The 18,662-nt window shown below is 39.9% G+C and overlaps 3 protein-coding genes and 1 long non-coding RNA gene across 12 annotated transcripts in view; 2 read left to right on the top strand and 2 right to left on the bottom strand.

The window, feature by feature from the left end:
- Positions 1-176: 176 nt before the first annotated feature.
- LOC133633744 (uncharacterized) lies at positions 177-17,654 on the bottom strand. Of its 8 annotated transcripts, XR_009821825.1 has the most exons (6): positions 17,383-17,654; positions 16,975-17,041; positions 16,564-16,630; positions 5,018-6,102; positions 4,709-4,893; positions 1,415-4,437 (listed from the first exon to the last, which is right to left on the bottom strand). It is a non-coding gene; the product is annotated as an uncharacterized LOC133633744 (long non-coding RNA). The 8 variants fall into 8 exon arrangements; XR_009821822.1 differs by lacking the exons at positions 16,975-17,041; positions 17,383-17,654 and adding an exon at positions 177-501 and having other exon boundaries at positions 2,309-4,437; positions 16,564-16,900; XR_009821824.1 differs by lacking the exons at positions 16,975-17,041; positions 17,383-17,654 and having other exon boundaries at positions 1,415-3,520; positions 4,019-4,437; positions 16,564-16,900.
- The window catches only part of LOC133633738 (B-cell receptor CD22-like), a 39,534-nt gene continuing 21,537 nt past the window's right edge, over positions 666-18,662 (top strand). The window contains exons 1-10 of one of the 2 annotated variants that reach the window (XM_062026400.1): positions 666-721; positions 2,277-2,615; positions 2,967-3,200; positions 3,282-3,635; positions 3,975-4,199; positions 4,945-5,220; positions 5,285-5,590; positions 5,658-5,748; positions 5,963-6,020; positions 6,089-7,967. In XM_062026400.1, coding sequence (XP_061882384.1) covers positions 676-721; positions 2,277-2,615; positions 2,967-3,200; positions 3,282-3,635; positions 3,975-4,199; positions 4,945-5,220; positions 5,285-5,590; positions 5,658-5,748; positions 5,963-6,020; positions 6,089-6,136 — 1,977 coding nt within the window. In that variant the 5' untranslated portion in view covers positions 666-675 and the 3' untranslated portion in view covers positions 6,137-7,967. Of the gene's footprint in view, positions 722-2,276; positions 2,616-2,966; positions 3,201-3,281; positions 3,636-3,974; positions 4,200-4,944; positions 5,221-5,284; positions 5,591-5,657; positions 5,749-5,962; positions 6,021-6,088; positions 7,968-18,662 lie in introns of those variants that run through there. The other variant, XM_062026399.1, reaches the window with a different exon arrangement.
- LOC133633732 (uncharacterized) lies at positions 9,619-14,698 on the top strand. The gene is made up of 10 exons (XM_062026389.1): positions 9,619-9,774; positions 10,822-10,932; positions 11,053-11,167; positions 11,344-12,194; positions 12,363-12,549; positions 12,665-12,913; positions 13,079-13,203; positions 13,571-13,617; positions 13,702-13,850; positions 13,978-14,698. The coding sequence occupies exons 1-10, from the start codon at positions 9,739-9,741 to the stop codon at positions 14,163-14,165; spliced, it is 2,058 nt and encodes a 685-aa protein (XP_061882373.1). The 5' UTR covers positions 9,619-9,738; the 3' UTR covers positions 14,166-14,698.
- LOC133633741 (uncharacterized) lies at positions 13,773-16,169 on the bottom strand. The gene is made up of 3 exons (XM_062026403.1): positions 15,817-16,169; positions 15,214-15,432; positions 13,773-14,909 (listed from the first exon to the last, which is right to left on the bottom strand). Exons 1-3 carry the CDS (start codon positions 16,080-16,082, stop codon positions 14,756-14,758), a joined length of 639 nt encoding a protein of 212 aa, XP_061882387.1. The 5' UTR covers positions 16,083-16,169; the 3' UTR covers positions 13,773-14,755.

Genomic DNA, 18,662 nt, shown 5'->3' with positions numbered 1-18,662 from the left:
GTTGAAATGTAATAATTATTCTACACATTTTTATAACATTGGAAAACATTAGTAAAACTTCTCAGAGGGGGAGAACTCCTGGAAATGACCTTAGAATGTCTTAGAATGACCAAAGGTATAGATGTGTGTGTCCAAGTTAAAGGAAACAACAGGCTGTCTTCTTCTAATGAATTTATTACAATCTTTACAAGCTGGGTAACGTTTGCTGTGGTCTGGAACAACATGGCACACAAACAACTATGAGAAATGCAGCCAATATTACATACAATAATGTATCATGAAACATGGAAAAATAAACAAAATACACAGAGGACATAAGTAAAGGAAATTAAATATACCTACAAACAAGGCATAATGATGCAATATGTACATACAGCTAGCCTAAATAGCCACCAGGACGCCGCTAAAGAGCCGCATGTGGCTCTAGAGCCGCGGGTTGCTGACCTCCACCTTAAAGCCTCAGGCATGTTTTTAAAAGTGTGTTGAAGTTCTTAGAGGAACCTGCAAAGAAAAGAACACAGAAAAGTGCATTTCATGAGGGGGTTTTATTCATGCATGTCAATAAGATAAAGAAGAAGAAGGCCACTTCTTCCTCTCTATTTCTTAGAACGTCATGACCACTTCTTCCTTGCGACCTGTAGACGCACACATTTCTACTTGTTCACTTACTCCAATATGAGTCTGAAGACAGGGTTTGTGGTCCTCCTTCTCTGCATGCCAGGTACTAAACATCTACTTTTTTATTTAGTTATAGTCCTGACTCTGATTGATAAAAAATTGCTTTCCTACATAGACTCTCTGCATGCATATATTTTTTTTTACCAGTACTGTCAGCTAAATGTGCAATTTTTCAGTGAAACATTCTTAATTAACATAATTCATGGAGGAAAAGGAACTATAAAGTGACAAACTTTCAAGCTAATTCATGTTGCGTCTGCTCTGAAGTGGACTTTTTCATGTGCAAGTTGAGAATTGTGCTTACACACTTCCTGAGATAGCCAACATCTTCTCAGTCATTGCAATCAAGTGTTAAGCGGACAACAGGCGTGGAGGAAAGAAGCAAATGTTCATTTTAAGTATGTATATATATATATATATATATATATATATATATATATATATATATATATATATATATATATATATATATATATATATATATATATATATATATATATATATGCAGGCCTCGAATTTTAACTTTTTCAGGTCAAGGCAAGTGTTGCCTTAAATAAGGGCTCATATCTTAGAGCACCAAGGCAAACATTTTCTTTTGAGGTACACACACACATATACATATATATATATATATATATATATATATATATATATATATATATATATATATATATATATATATATATATATATATATATATATATATATATATATAATTATCATTATAATCGCAGTCATTTTAAATGTGTTTGAAATTTTCAAAAACTACCTATACTGAAATCCTTTAACCAAGTTTAATTTTTTTTTAAACACAAACAACACATTCAAAATGTATATATGTACCTCAAGTAGAAAGTTGAATGTGCATATGAAAGCAACACAAGCATTATAAACAAGGTAATATGGCAGAAACAAAATAATACTGTAAATAAATACAAGTAAATGTGAATTTTTTTTTGGACATAAGACGTAACTGCACTTTTGGTCCATATAGATAAAAATAGTGTTCATATATGAGGTCAAGTCTTACATATAGGACTGCACGATTCTGGGCAAAATAATAATTAAGATTATTTTTCTCAATATTGAAATCAGGATTATTCACTATGTTAGGTAAAACAGTGTTGGGGTGTGAACGCGATGTCATCATGCAATTTGGAATATCTCATAAAAATGTTCTATGTTCTAGATCTATATATTTAAAGACAAATATTTGTGTTTTTGTTCATAAATAGTATCAGCCTGTCAAATGTTTTATTATGTGATGCCTTTATCTGTATTTTTACATTTTCATAGAGAGAGGTATTTTTTAAGTTATGTACATTTACATGTACTAAGGGTTATTATTTTTGTAACCATCCGATAAGCAACACGGTTACAGTATTAATAAATATTTCTGAATGAAGTAGTCATCTTTATTGTCAGTTAGCACATGCCTAAAATATGACACAACTCTAAAGGCCTTTGGCTGAATTAGAACCACTGAATATGTTTACACTCAATAATCTGATTAGTCGACTAATCTTTCAAATAGAATTCATGACATGTCAATGGATGTTGTCATTCATCCAGGTCATTGTCATCTCAATCCATCACAGGGCTGCTCAGTGCTGAGTGGGGGGGGACCTACACTGAGAAGGAGATCTGTGCAATTAAAGGATCCACTGTGAAGCTTCAGTGCTCCTTTAAGTTCCCGCCCACAGAAGACGGGCGTGAGATCAAGGTCAAGGAAACATTTTGGTTCAACAAAGATTCAAATGAAGATCTAAGATTGGACCCTCAGTACTTTGGTAGGATACAGTCTGAGTGTCATGGCAACATCTGCAGTCTGACCATCGCAGACGTGAGACGGAGTGACGAGTACACGTTCAGATTCACAACTAACCATTCCAGAGGAGACTTCATCGTCACGCCTGGTGTCAAAGTGACCGTCACTGGTACTGCTTTCCATAAAACACATTTCCACCAAGCTCAGTCCAGTTTGAGGTCAGGAAGTCCATGTGCTGATTGTCTGCTGGGAGTAGGCGGGGCCAGCCACAGTGACATCATGTTTTTGGTCTTCTTCACATTCTGGAAATGACCATTTGCTGTCCTCCAATCAACACACTGCATTGTGTCTGACTCCGCCCTTTTAGCTGCTCTACAACTGTACTTGGTACCCTGACAAGTTATTTTAGTACCCTTCACAACTTATGAGAACAGAAACTGATCCAAACTGTACTGCCTTTGGTGGAAGTGGAGATTAAGACTTTTATTTTGAAATTATTTAAGTTGTCCTTTCATTCCAGATCTGAAAGTACAAGTGCCCTCAAGTCCCAATGTTATTGGGAAAACTCATTGGTATGATCTGAAGTGTGTCAGCACCACTTGCAGTCCTTGGTCTTCTTCTTCATATGTCTGGTATAAGAATGGAGAGGAAATCCAAAATGAAAAGTCCCAAGTGTACACAGTCAAACATGAGTACAAAGGCAGTTACTCCTGTGCTGTAAGAGGACACGAGCAAGCTGCGTCTCCTCCAAAATGTGAGTGGACTCTTCAGTCTTCTGCTGCACGTCACATGTAACTTTGTGCTGACTCAGCTCAATGCTTCTTCTGTCTTTCAGGTGTGGTGTACATGTCATGTAACAAGGTGGTTTACTCCAAGAGACACATCTGTGCCATCCAAGGATCATCAGTGGACATTAAATGTGAATACACGAGCTATGAATATACCCAGACACAATTCTGGTACCGTACGGATTCTAGTCACTGGAGGAATCCCTCCATGACTGAAGATCTCTGGTCAGACCCTCAGTATGAAGGTCGTGTTGAGTTACCTTCAGAGACTTCTGGAAAAAGCACACTGACAATAAAAGATGTGAGCCAGAATGATTCTGCTGAGTACCGCTTCAAATTCACCACTTATGAAGGTTTTGAATGGAGGAGTATTTTACCTGGAAGCACCTTGACAGTAGCAGGTATGAACACACCTGACCAAACATGCCCAATAATACAACTATATTACAATGAATACTTTAGATTAGATAATAAAATATATATATTATGTACAATACTGTATATTACATTATGTTTGAATTTTCTGCCAAGTCACTAATCTTTTCTAGTGTTTGAATGCGGGTCAGGTGTAATTTTATTTAGAAATAAGTCAGCAGCCAATCAAAAGCAAGCTGTGGGCTGCAAACTGGACTTTGGACAGTGGTGTTCCAGATGAAGCAGTCATGTGTGTATGTTGTGTGACTTGCATCTAAAATGAATATTAATATGACATGTTTCATGTTTGCTCCTCTGGCCTCCAGCTGTGCAGGTGCAGGTGATGTCAGTCACAGTTGAAGATTCTCACCTTGTTGCACAAATGTTGTGTCACACAAGCTGCCTTCCGGAAGCTCCTTTGTCTTTTGTGTGGCGGAAGAATGGAAAGTATATAACGAATGGAACCAAAGTAGAAGTCACCTTGTCACCTGGAGACTACATCACCTGTACTGCACAACAACATCAACATATCAGCATCTCTCCTCACCTGTGTGAGTGCTTCTTTCTTCCAGAAAAACATGGTGCGCTACAAAGCACTTCAGTAGGAAAACAACACAAATCTTTCTTGTTTCTATTCCAACTACGAAGTAGTAAACAACACAAACCAATTGAAATGACCTCCCAGCTGATGAACACGTTTAGCCAGCTAGCAGAAGCAGCAACAAGTCAACACATTTGTTTTTATTCCTGCTTACGTCGCACTTGTTGCTAGGTAGACTTCATAGGGCACTGTGACGGACAGGGAGAGGCGGCAGAAAAAAAACAGCACTTTAAATATTATGAGACATGAACCTTTCATTGGATCACTACTCTGTATTGACTATAAAATACTTCTTGTAAATAAATATTTATACATTACTAAACATTCTTTGCATATTTGCTACATCTGTTAATCTATATAAATGTATGAATAAAAAATGTTTTATTTCTATGAATAGATACTAATTAAATGAGATGTTTTTTGTGTGCAGTATGTATATTACACAGATATTATACGTACATCATGCGCGTATGTTTGGACTTTGGGGTCCCCCTGTGGTCTGGCATTAGTGCAAAGTGAGGCAGTGAGCCACCAGATCCAGCAGATGGCGCTGCATGTGTACTATGATGCACTGTCAAGTGTAATGTGCACTGGCGCCTTGGTGGAGGTCTGCTGCTGCTTTACTGACTCATGTTTTGTCTGTGCTGAAAAGAAGAAGAAGGTGTTTGTTTAAAACTTGTTTGTTCTTCTTCCAGATGTTCTGAAAAGACCTTCAGTGTCTCTGAGTCATACTGGTGACATATTGGAGGGTCGTCCACTGACACTGACCTGCTACATCGATGTCCCAGCAACAGTTGATTACTGCTGGTACAAGAAGAAGAAGAATGTGTCTTCAGATGATGAAGTCCTCAGAAAAGGTCGACAACTGGTCTTCAAGTCCATCAAGTCTTCAGACTCAGCAGAGTATTGGTGTACTGTGGAGAACCAGCTGGGGAAGAAGACATCAGAACCCGTCTTCATTGATGTCCAATGTGAGTACATCTACGTCTTGAAGACGTGTGGTGACACTGATGAGGACAATGTCCTGTTCCTCAGATCCTCCCAGGTCGTCTTCTATGTCTGTCCATGAGGGACAGTTCGGGACTCTGACCTGCAGCAGCGATGCTAACCCGGCCGCCAGCTACACCTGGTACAAGGAGAACATGTCGTCTCCTCTGGCATCAGGTCAGACGCTGACCATCAAAGACATCAGTCCAGGTCAGACCCTGACCATCAAAGACATCAGTCCAGCTCAGAGGCTCACCATCAGGAACATCACAGAGCACGGTGGCCATGATTATTACTGTGAGGCCAACAACAGCAGGGGGCGCCACATCATTGGTGTGCACGTGAGCGTGAATGGTAAGACCCCTCATGTCCAAAACACATCTGTGTCTCCTGAAGACATCTACTGTATGTCCATGTGTAGGAATGTCTTGTAGAACGATAAACATCATCAGGCTGTTGTGTTCTGCTGTTGTGTTCGTGGGCATCCTGATCATCCTGACTCTGCACTTCAGGTAAAAAGTAGGACTGTCAAAATGAACGCTTTAATGCAGATTAATCCATCATCATTAATATGATTGAACATTGTAACACAATTAACCCACAAGCAGAAATGTAATTTGGTAAAAACGTATCATGTTTTTGTTAACATGAACATGATGCTAAAGGTGTTTACTGGTTTACTTTACTGGACAAGCTCAGCAGGTCTTGTTTATTTTCCAAACGCAGGACGACAACGTCTCCCTCGTCCACCGCAGATCCAAATGAGCTCGTCCAGACTGCAGAGGTGACATCTTGTTGGTTCTGGTGTCATGAATCCAGTCTCACTGTCATCATGTGTCCTCTTGTCAGCAGCTGGACCATGGCGTCTATGAGAACATTCAAGCAGAAGACGCGCTGTGACGGCCATCTTGACCATGAACAACAAAGTTGTTTTAAAATATTCATATTTTCACTTCCTGTGTTGGAATGTCTAACACTGAGATAAAATAATACAAATACTTTACTTATGCACAGACAAAGGAACAGAGGATAACCCTCCGACCCTCCGAGCGTGGCGTTATAATTGATAATATAATTGACAGTTGTGGTCTTACACAAATACATGAACCCACACATCGCAACGGTAATACGATTGATCTGGTTCTAGTCCGGGGTGTTGCCACTTTTAAAGTTGTCGTACTCCTGTGCACCAAAGTCGTGCCCGATCCCTACCTCATAAAATTTGAAGTTCTGACCCATTGTCAATATTCTGATAATAACCAATGCTTTAGCAGTCGTAGCATTAATGTTGCTAAAACCACGACTCACTCTGGCACTCGTTAATGGGAGCGTTCCAAAATTATGTGGACTCTATCGATAGCCTTACCAACAACTTTAATGTTGACTTTAATGCCATTGATAGTATAGCACCGCTAAAACTGAAAAAGGCCCCTAAGAGGCACACCCCCTGGTTCACGGAAGAAACCAGAGCTCTTAAACAATCATGCAAAAAGCTAAAACGCAAATAGCGAGCGACTAAACTAGAGGTTTTCCATCAAGCATGGAGTGATGAATTAACAACTTATTAACACACGCTTACCTTGGCTAAAACTAATCATTACTCCAATTTGACCTGCCCCCAAAAAAAGGTCCTAATTATGTGTTTAACACAGTAACATCGCTAACTCAACAGAGGGTTTTTTTTCCCAGTAGCTCCACCCACTCGGCTGATGACTTTATGATTTTATGTAGAATAAAATGTAGTTCATTAGGAAGGAGATTAAGGACAAAATGTCCCAGCTCCGACTAGGTTCTTTAAACACAGATACAAATGTATGCATTACGGTAAATGCTTTCCAGAATAATATCTTTCATTTTGAAGAAGTAACGTTAGAGGAACTCTTGCGACTCGTTAATAGGACAAAACAAACATCATGTCGACTCGACCCACTTCCTGGGAAACACATCAAGGAGCTGTTTGTAGAATTAGGACCATCAGTGCTAAATATTATTAACTTGACACTCTCCTCTGGTACTTTTCCCTCAGCATTCAAAACAGAAGTTATTCATCCTTTGCTTAAAAGACTTAACCTCGATTCTGACCTCCTGTTAAACTACCGGCCAGTGTCGCACCTCCCGTTTATCTCTAAAATCTTCCAAAAAATTGTTGCACAACCGCTAAATGAATACTTATCATTTAACAACCTTTGTGAACCATTTCAGTCGGGGTGGACTACTCTTCAATGCATCAGTCTGTGATGTCCCGGCATTGTCGATTTGTCTACATGCCAGATTTTGTCTTCCCAATGAACTGGACTCTCACATGATCATGAATGTAACAATTAAATAAGTGTACACACTCCGCATCCATTGCAGCCGGTCACCCAGCAGGTGGGGGCCCCCACATCTGCGGTTCTTTGCTCAAGTTTCTTCTTTTTGTCATCCCAGGCTTCTGGAGTTTTTCAGGGTTTTGGGAGTATGGGTTCAGATCTGGGGATGTCATAGTGGTTTGTGAAGCCCTTTGAAGGACTTGTGGTTAAGGGCTATGACAGTAATAATTCATTGGACAAACTGAGTCAAAAAACAATGTCATTCAAATGATCCATTTTCCAATTATTGTAATTGGACAGAAAGTGGATCAGGTTTCTTGACACCTAGAAGTCATTGGTGAGGTACAACATTTAACCTATCATTACGGAAGTTTTTTTGGGGGGGACATTGATTACATGTCTATCGTAATATACTGTATGTAGATGTTGTTTAAATTGTTTTAAATAAATGATCAGTATTGTCTTGAACAAGAAATACTTTGCATCCCTAATAAAATAAACAATAATAATGTTGGTGTCTTTCTGTTTTAGGCTGACATTAACCATAACTATATATCTATAACTATATTATTAGTATCACTATTACTAATACAATGCTACTAACCTACTATTCAATCAATAGTAAGTTAGCAGATAAAGAAAATTGTTGCAAAGAGAAAAAGAGGAAGGAAGAAAAAGTAAGAAGTCATTTAGTGGCAGTAAGTACATCTTTAACACCATCATCATCATCATGTTGGCGTTGTGGCAGAGAACATTTCGCACGAGACTGTCTTGAAAAAAAAAAGAGACAACAATCGAGGTAACTCAGCATGACTGTTAAAAGACGACAACAATTAGAAAGACAATAAGAGATAAAGAGAGACGTGTGACATTTTATGGTTTTGGATTGTTGTTGACCTTGTTGTATTTTATAAGACTGATTTATTGTTGGATGGATGTGTTGTTGAAAAGGAAAAAAATAGAAACATGGATGGTAAATTGGAGATTGTGAGTAGTGTGGCTAGAAAGAGAGAGAGAGAGAGAGAGAGAGAGAGAGAGAGAGGGAGAGAGAGAGAGAGAGAGAGAGAGAGAGAGAGAGATTTTGGAGAGAAGGTGAAGAGAATGGATTGGGAAAACATGGAAAAAGGGACGTTTATAACCTTACGTGAATGGTTTCTAGGAGAGGAGAATAGACATAGAAACATTGTGTTGCAGTGTAAGGAAGAGATGGATAGAGGATGTGTTGTAAGGGAAAAAGCAAGTTGAAGAAAAGATGAGAAAGTGACAAATGTAGGTGCATGTGGAAAAACATGGTTTTCATGTTGTCAGCGTATGCCATTGGTGGTAGATCGCTGCAAACTTGTTTCTTTGTTTGTTTAAGTGTGTATATTTGCAGGTACAAAGTGTGTAAAAACCTTGAGGTTCAATTAAAAATAGGTTAAAAAAAATAATAAGTGAAATATAAAATATAGGAAACTGGCAGGTGACTGATTCCAAATGTAAAAATAGATGAAAAAATAGGAATAAATCAATAGGAATAATTTAAAGGCCTACTGAAACCCACTACTACCGACCACGCAGTCTGATAGTTTATATATCAATGATGAAATCTTAACATTGCAACACATGCCAATACGGCCGGGTTAACTTATAAAGTGACATTTAAAATTTCCCGGGAAATATCCGGCTGAAACGTCGCGGTATGATGACGTATGCGCGTGACGAAGGCAGTTGAACGCGTCATCTTGGAATAGGTCCCTCCCAATTTAAACAGCTCTGTTTTAATCGCTAATTTCCACAGTATTCAGGACATCTGTGTTGGTGAATCTTTTGGAAATTTGTTCAATTAACAATGGAGACTGCAAAAAAGAGAGTTGTAGGGAAGCGGTGTGTTGCTGCTGGATGTAGCAACACAAACCAAAACACAACCGGTGTTTCATTGTTTCTTTTCCCAAAAGATGGCGGCCAAGCTTTACTATGGAACAAAGAAGTCAAGCGAACACGGTTGGATTGGACGACACATACGAAGTACAGTGTATTATGCAGCGAACATTTCGAAAGATCATGTTTCGAAGAGGGTCCCTTGCGAATGGCAGAAATGGAATCAGCACTCGTCGACTCGTGCTGAAGAAAGGTGCGAAGCCAACTATTTTCGATAGACCACGGACAAGTCCGGAGCACCCGACCCCCTCCACAAGCGGACAGACTGGGCACATGAGGTCTGCATTTGCCAAAAGGGAAAGGAAGAGGGTAAGAATCTTGATATCCAGTTTTCATAGTCAGACTACACTGTTCCAATATCCATTTCTTTGTTCTCAATTGTTGAAACCCCCCCACCTCCACACCCCGGATTGTAAATAATGTAAATAATTCAATGTGATTATCTTGTGTGATGACTGTATTATGATGATAGTATATATATGATAGTATATATCTGTATCATGAATCAATTTAAGTGGACCCCGACTTAAACAAGTTGAAAAACTTATTGGGGTGGTACCATTTAGTGGTCAATTGTACGGAATATGTACTTCACTGTGCAACCTACTAATAAAAGTCTCAATCAATCAACCAAAACTAACACACACAGTCATAGACTACTCCAGTGGTTCTCAACCTTTTTTCAGTGATTTTCCCCTGTGAACATTTTTTTAATTCAAGTACCCCCTAATCAGAGCAAAGCATTTTTGGTTGAAAAAAAGAAAAAAAATACAGCACTATGTCATCAGTTTCTGATTTATTAAATTGTATAACAGTGCAAGATATTGCTAATTTGTAGTGGTCTTTCTTGAACTATTTGGAAAAAAAGATATAAAAATAACTAAAAACTTGTTGAAAAATAAACAAGTGATTCAATTATAAATAATATTTTGTACACATAGAAGTAATCATCAACTTAAAGTGCCCTCTTTGGGGATTGTAATAGAGATCCATCTGGATTCATGAACTTAATTCTAAACATTTATTTTGTTGAAGTATTATTCAATAAATATATTTATAAAGGATTTTTGAATTGTTGCTATTTTTATAATATTTAAAAAAAAATCTCTCGTACCCCTTGGCATACCTTCAAGTATCCCCAAGGGTATGCGTACCCCCATTTGAGAACCACTGGACTACTCCATGAACAATGAAATAAATTAACAATAAAATAGTCTACATATAATTATTGCTTCAAGTTCTAGTCAAGTTCTTCTGCAGTATAAAGTATCGTACATTTACTGACATTACTGTCAATACTGTCAATAGATTACAATAGACAATAATATAAAGTATTGTACATTTGTACATTTACAGACAATAGATCAGATCATGGACAGTACGACTACGGCATCAGTGGCGGATGCGGTGGATGAACCAATGGCAATGGCACTAGATTTGCCTGATGAGGAGGGCGATCAAGATCAGGTTCGATTTGTTTTCCTAATCAATGTTCAAATGGATTACAGTTCAAGCCCAATCCAAAAGTATTCATAATTAATGTAAATGAGGTATCCATATTACATGTAGCTGTTTCTCCATTTCCAGGGAAATACAAGAGAACAAGGATGCCAGACGGACTGGGTACCGATTGGGACAGCACCAACAGCAATGACCAGTAGCAAGAGCACCCAAACAGGGAAAATACATCATAGATCAAAGGGTATGTCTATTTCGGTGACGAACATGATTCTGCACATCACAGTACACATTGCACGCTGCCTGTGCAGAGTAGAGTAGACAGATAAATTAGGTGATTCAAAGACAATAATTATTATGTGATTCTAGTTTAATTTTAACAGATTATATAAAACAACTTGTGCTTGATTTTATTGCTAGGACACCAGGTGACCCCAGATATCCTCGAGAGGGTTAGAGCTCGGCCGGCCAGGGTTAGTGAAGTCCCATTGTCAAGTGTAGCAGCTCCATCTGACAGCCCCGAGATGCAGACTAACATAGCAGCTCCAGGTGTGTCTGGAATGCAAGCCAAGCTACGACCACCTCCTGCATTGTTTGATGAAGGACCAGCATCAAGTCCCACTGCGCCTTTTGTTGGTGGTTCTTCCGATGACAGCTATGTGCCGAGTGAGTCAACGACATCGGATCCGTGTCAATCTGACGGGTCGCCAGATCGCCCATGTACTCACCAGATGCATGAAGAGGGCTGCCACAAGGAACCGAAGTACATCATCTTTGAGTCGTGCCTCCAGAGTCTCGTCAAGTGGTGTCACTGTCCAGTCTGTGGCAGCCAGGACATAAGCCCTTCTTGGGATTCGAACGGTACACAGCTGACCATGACTCTTCAATGTGCATCATGTGACCAGAGGAGTAGTTGGAGCAGCCAGCCAAACATTGGCCCTTATGCCGCGGGCAACATCCTGCTGTCTGCTGGCATCCTCTTCGCTGGGGCATCTTCTGGCAAGGTGTTGCAAGTGCTGAACAGCATCGGAGTGGTCACGTATGTGAAGAGGACATTTTTCAACCACCAGGAGCTCATCCTGCAGCCAGCCATCAAAAAGGTGTGGGAGGAACAGCAACGGACGCACCTCACCATGCTGCAGGTGGAAGGCCGACCCCTCGTCCTTGGTGGTGATGGGCGAGCAGACAGTCCGGGACACAGCGCCAAGTTCGGTACCTACACCACAATGGAGCTTGTGGCCAATGTGGTTCTCGACCTTCAGGTTGTACAGGTACGACCATATAATCTCACTAAAACACTAGTAACACAATAAGCAGATAAGGGATTTTCCAGAATTATCCTAGTAAATTTGTCTAATAACATTAACCATTTCAATGTATACTAAGCCCCTTTTTCATTTTTTTCTTTGCTCATTCCTTTTCTGTTATATATATTTCAGAGCAACGAATGTCTTGGCAGCTACCATATGGAGATGGAAGGACTGAAGAGGATGGTGGAACTGCTGATCAGCTGGGACCTGGATGTCGGGGTGCTGGTGACAGACAGACACAGACAGATCGCTAAATGGATTCGTGAAAACATGCCCAATACACGGCACTGCTATGACATCTGGCATGTTGCAAAATGTTAGTTGGATTATTTGTATGCATGACAAGTTGTGAAGTAGTGTGTACATATCAGTGATCAGATGAATGCGATATTGTATTTAATCCACAAATTTCTGTTTTTTTCTGTTTGTAGCCATCGGAAAGAAACTGAAGGCCATCGCCAAGCATAAGGACTGTGAAGACCTGAAGCCCTGGGTGCAAAGTATAATCAACCACCTCTACTGGGCAGCAGTGTCTACACCGCCTGGAGAGGGGGAACTTCTGGTTGCCAAGTGGAAGTCTGTGGAGCGACACATTCAGAACATCCACAAGGACCATGGCGACCTCTTCCCAATTTGTACTCATGGACAACTGCAACGGCAAAAGAAATGGCTCAAACAAAGTGAGTAGGCAAATAAGTTGCCCGAAAGCAGTGAGGGACTAGCAGTATTTTCCTGCACATCTTTTGAAAGTCAAAAAATTCAGATAAACTTGTAAGTAAATAACCAGTTTAAGTTGACTGGAACATTTTTGTAGAAACGTTGTTCTATTTTAAATTTATGTTTAGGTTCACGCTCAGCAGTGAAACTGGAGGAGGTGGTCAACAACAAGTCCCTGCTAAAAGATATCGCCATGCTGTCGGGTGAACACCAGACTTCCAAGGTGGAGGCGTTCCATAGCCTTATCATACAGGTGAGAATTAGACTGATCGCCTGTAGGTGGTGTCGGTGGTTACCACCTGCCACTAGGACTTTGGTGGCCAGGGAGCAAAATACTAGAGCATACTAAATGAAGCCTTGATACAGTCAGTGTAAGCAAGAGAATGTTGGAGGTCCAACATAGTGGCTGGCATCTTGGTGAGAAAGATTGCAAACAATTCTGGCGTGGTGTTAACATTGAAAACAAAACAGCTTCATTACTGCAGGAGATCAAGCTTTAATAGCTGACTATTAACAGTTTAATACACAAACATTTGTATTCAAATTTACAAACAATTTATAAATTTACACACACATTGTATGGACGCATGACTGAATAAAGTGTCTTTTATCTTATACAGTTCGCACCGAAAATGTATGTCTTCTCATACATCGGAATGCTGTGCAGGTATGTTTCCACACTAATCTAAGTGTCACTAGTGTGTGCCATACTTTAGTACTAATTATTACATTATTCTGTTACCACACCTAGGAACCTGCTTGCTGGGCTGCACTGGAACGAAAATTCGAGCCGCCCTATAGCCACTACACAAGCGGGTGCTGAGCGCTATGCAGTACGCTACCCGAAGTATAAAGCAGGGGGCCATGTGGTCAAGAAAATCGCGACAGAGCCAACATACCGTAAGTGTAGAGGACACAAAACATGTAAACACTTGACACTTTGTATCATGATAATAATACTGTCAAGTTTCACTCTCCATGAGTATATTATGTTGTGAGCAGGAACATGTACAATTGTATTTTGCAGGCTACGTAGATGACTTGATCAGGGAGGTTGTTGCTGGCTGCAGACAGACCCCTGACGAGAGAACACCACTCAGCGTCACTGTGGATGTGCCTCCCTTCCTCTGCGATGAACTGGAGAAGCCAGACAAGGAGGAAGCCATCGCCAAGCACAGGAGTCGCTTCGGTAAGTGTGAAATGCCCTCCCGGTAACAGTTAGAGATGCTACCTCAGTAGAAGCATTTAAGTCCCATCTTAAAACTCATTTGTATACTCTAGCCTTTAAATAGACCCCCTTTTTAGACCAGTTGATCTGCCGTTTCTTTTCTTTTCTCCTCTGCCCCCCCCCCCACGTGGAGGGGTTATTCCGGTGACCATGGATAAAGTGCTGGCTGTCCAGAGTTGGGACCCGGGGTATACCGCTCGCCTGTGCATCGGTTGGGGACATCTGCGCTGCTGACCCGTCTCCGCTCGGGGTGGCCTCCTGCTGGCTCCACTGGACCCTCACTAATATGTTAGACCCACTCGACATCCATTGCTTTCGGTCTCCCCTAGAGGGGGGGGGTTACCCACATATGCGGTCCTCTCCAAGGTTTCTCATAGTCATTCACATCGACGTCCTACTGGGGTGAGTTTTCCTTGCCCGTGTGTGGGCTCTGTACCGAGGATGTCGTTGTGGCTTGTACAGCCCTTTGAGACATTTGTGATTTAGTGCTATATAAATAAACATTGATTGATTGACTGATTGATTGATTGATTGATTTTATTGATTAAGTACAGTGGCCATGTAGATTCTGTTGCAGTCACTGCACGTCTTGGAACCCCGTGTAGTCCATCGATGGGAATGTTGTCCTAATCTTATGTACTACACAAGCTGGTAGTACCACCCTTATGTCCTTTCCCAGATATCCCCAGCAGAAGCGGACAAACTGTCGATAGGCTGTGTGTCGTCTCCGCCTGCAAGTAGCAAATGATGGCAGCTGTTATTATCCGGACATGGATACACAGTGACTCACTGTTCTCTGAGATTCAAAAGACATTGTCATGCATTCTATTCATTTGTCATTTACTGTTGCAGTAAATTGTAAATATTGTTGACATCTACGGTCCATCTATGTAATACTTCTATGATATATAATGTCATGTGCATTGTAGCACAGTACATTTCACAGAATAAGAATAAGATAAGAAAGTGCTCATTCTGACTTATCTTCCAAAGGTTGATAGAATAAAGAATTATTTAAACTTATTAGTGCCTCACTCATTTTGCTGTTGCTGCAGCATGCCATATTGCTGTTTGTAGGCGTTATACGCTGTCTGCAGCACCCATTCATCCAGACACACAGATGGAAAGCCATGGTGGTCTATGATGCACGTCTTCACCCCCTCCTCCTCCATCGTTCTGGTCACTGCCTCTATTTCACTACAGCAGACACACTCAGCCACTGTCTCCATGTTCACACAGTTTTGACATGTACACCTGGAAATAGAAATGTTCATAATATTTGTAAATCAATTCATATTATTGACACCTGCAATCTGCAAACATGTGGAATAATTAATATTATCATTGTCTTGTTGTGGATCTTATTAATCTGCATGCATATTTTTAGTATTGCCGGTATATGGAGCTGTGGCCCATAGAAATAATGGGTAATTAATTAGGTTTGACATTGTGTCAATGATAGATACTTAGTGTATAGATAGGCCTGGGGTGTAAGTTGTAACACTAACAGTAACACATTGTGTCAATGATAGATACTTAGTGTATAGATAGGCCTGGGGTGTAAGTTGTAACACTAACAGTAACAGTGCAAGACTAGGCCACAAACTAAAACTAGTCTATAAATAAATAACATATTACCATTCTGTATTCTCAAGGCGATCTATGTCGTGTGCTCCTCCAGCATCAATAGCAGCAGCGTCCTCCTGACCGTCTTCATCAGCGTCGGGTTCAAAGCGATATGGCTCTATCCCTCTCACAGCTTCTTCCCTATCTGAATCGCTTCCACTCCCCACTAGTCCTTCACTTGCACTTTCCTCATCCACAAATCTTTCATCCTCGCTCAAATTAATGGAGAAATCGTCGCTATCTCGGTCAGAATCGCTCTCAGATCTGGCGGCCATCATTGCAAACAATAGGGAGCTTTGCGGATATGTTCAATTGTCCACGTCACGCTACTTCCGGTAGGGGCAAGGCTTTTTTTTGTCAGATACCAAAAGTTGCTATCTTTATCGTCGTTTTTCTATTCTAAATCCTTTCAGCAAAAATATGGCAATATCGCGAAATGATCAAGTATGACACATAGAATAGATCTGCTATCCCCGTTTAAATAAAAAAATTTCATTTCAGTAGGCCTTTAATGCAAGATGGAATAAACTAGTGTGTACGCCAGATAATGTGGGGGTATTGAAATAAGATATGAAGAAAATGTAGACTGAAGATATACATATATATTTATATGTATAAATAGCACTTTTATGAAGGACCTGATGATATACATATATATATATATATATATATATATATATATATATATATATAAAATAATGGAACAAATACAAACCTAGATTAATAACTATAATAGGAGTAGATATGTGTAACACTCACTGTTCTGCGTTGTGTATCTTTTTAGTGAGGCGCACACACCGGAGTTGAATCATGGGGATTTATTCACCTTTTTTTGGAAAAAAACAAAAACAGGGCGTCACACACAGTCCACGGCAAACAGAATCTCTCTCCACAGCTCCGAGCGTCAGTGCTCACTCAATTCAATTATATATGTTTAAATGTGGAAATGGAAATAATAATAATAAAGGTAAATAAAGCATAAAATAGTCTGAAATAAATTAATTAAATAAAACACAGTATATAAAATATATACTTCAGCAAATAACAATATATATTAAGAAAAAGGATCCTTAAATGTGCAGCAATACACCTCATCTTTCCCACCCACATCAATTCTTTTTATATTTTTTATACAATAAACTATGCCAAAAAAACTCATAACAGACATACCTTTTTTTTGGAAATAGACAAAAACAGGGCGTCACACACAGTCCACGGCAAACAGAATCTCTCTCCACTAAAGAATAAAGAAACAAATAGACACTCTTTTAATGCTAGAGCGGCACACAAGATGTCCACACAGACACACAGCAGAGCCCCTGACCCCTGCACACACTCATGAGACAGGAGACCCCGCAACAACTGCCGCTAGCAGTAAGCTAACCAAGCTAATCCACACATCCTTTAGCATACAAAAGTTCGTTTTTTTTCAACAATTCAACAACCATTCGGGAATTCAACACGCACGCACACCAACAAGTGACAAGACAGTGCGCATTCCCACAAAACACTTTTAAAAGCGACAACCAAAAAGTGTATAAAAAAAAACAAAGGGAGAGAGACATAAACGTGACTTACCAGCTCCGAGCGTCAGTGCTCACTGAAGCTGGTCACAAAGGTGCGACGCCAAATCACCCCCCAGGGAAACAAAAAGGTATGTCACGGAAAATAATAGAGTGGAACCTATTTACAATGAGAAACACTTTTGGGGAAGTCCACAACAAAAAATGATGTGAATAATTGACCAAAATTAAAATAAAATAAAATAAAATTTAGCTCGGCTACATATGTGTAGCATGATAAAGTGATAAAATAAGTTACATGTTTATAAGCTGAAGGGAAAAGAAAAACGCTCTTCGAGTGCACACACACCCACACACAACTTTGTGTGTGGGTGTGTGTGTGTGTGTGTGTGTGTGTGTGTGTGTGTGTGTGTGTGTGTGTGTGTGTGTGTGTGTGTGTGTGTGTGTGTGTGTGTCGCATTGGGAGGGGAGGTGTGAAAATGAATGTATTACATGTACGTTTCAAGTAGGTTTAACTTTAAAGTGTAGTCTAACATTCTTAGGTTAGATTATGTTTTAGACATTTGCAGTACACCATACATCTGGGTGCTGAGCTAAGATAAGATAATGGCATAACATAGAATAAATAAGGAGGCATGGCAATCACAACAGCTATCAGTTAGCCGCAAAAATCAAAAGACTTATAAAAGTGTTATAATGATGGCAACACATGATGTAAGTGGCTAATTAGCTATATTAGCCTACTATCAAAATGTGTCTCAGGCTGACGCAAATCTTCGTTGATAAAAATGTTGAAATTTAATAATTATTCTACACATTTTTACAACATTGGAAAACGTTAGTAAAACTTCTGAGAGGGGGAGAACTCCTGGAAATGACCTTAGAATGTCTTAGAATGACCAAAGGTATAGATGTGTGTGTCCATGTTAAAGGAAACAACAGGCTGTCTTCTTCTAATGAATTTATTACAATCTTTACAAGCTGGGTAACGTTTGCTGTGGTCTGGAACAACATGGCACACAAACAACTATGAGAAATGCAGCCAATATTACATACAATAATGTATCATGAAACATGGAAAAATAAACTAAATACACAGAGGACATAATTAAAGGAAATTAAATATACCTACAAACAAGGCATAATGATGCAATATGTACATACAGCTAGCCTAAATAGCCACCAGGACGCCGCTAAAGAGCCGCATGTGGCTCTAGAGCCGCGGGTTGCTGACCCCGCCTTAAAGCCTCAGGCATGTTTTTAAAAGTGTGTTGAAGTTCTTAGAGGAACCTGCAAAGAAAAGAACACAGAAAAGTGCATTTCATGAGGGGGTTT

This window comes from Entelurus aequoreus, linkage group LG18 (genome assembly GCF_033978785.1).
Source record: "Entelurus aequoreus isolate RoL-2023_Sb linkage group LG18, RoL_Eaeq_v1.1, whole genome shotgun sequence".
Classification (NCBI taxonomy): Eukaryota; Metazoa; Chordata; class Actinopteri; order Syngnathiformes; family Syngnathidae; genus Entelurus; species Entelurus aequoreus.
The sequence above is the reverse complement of the archived record's forward strand: the minus strand, read 5'-3'. Positions and strand labels throughout refer to the sequence as shown.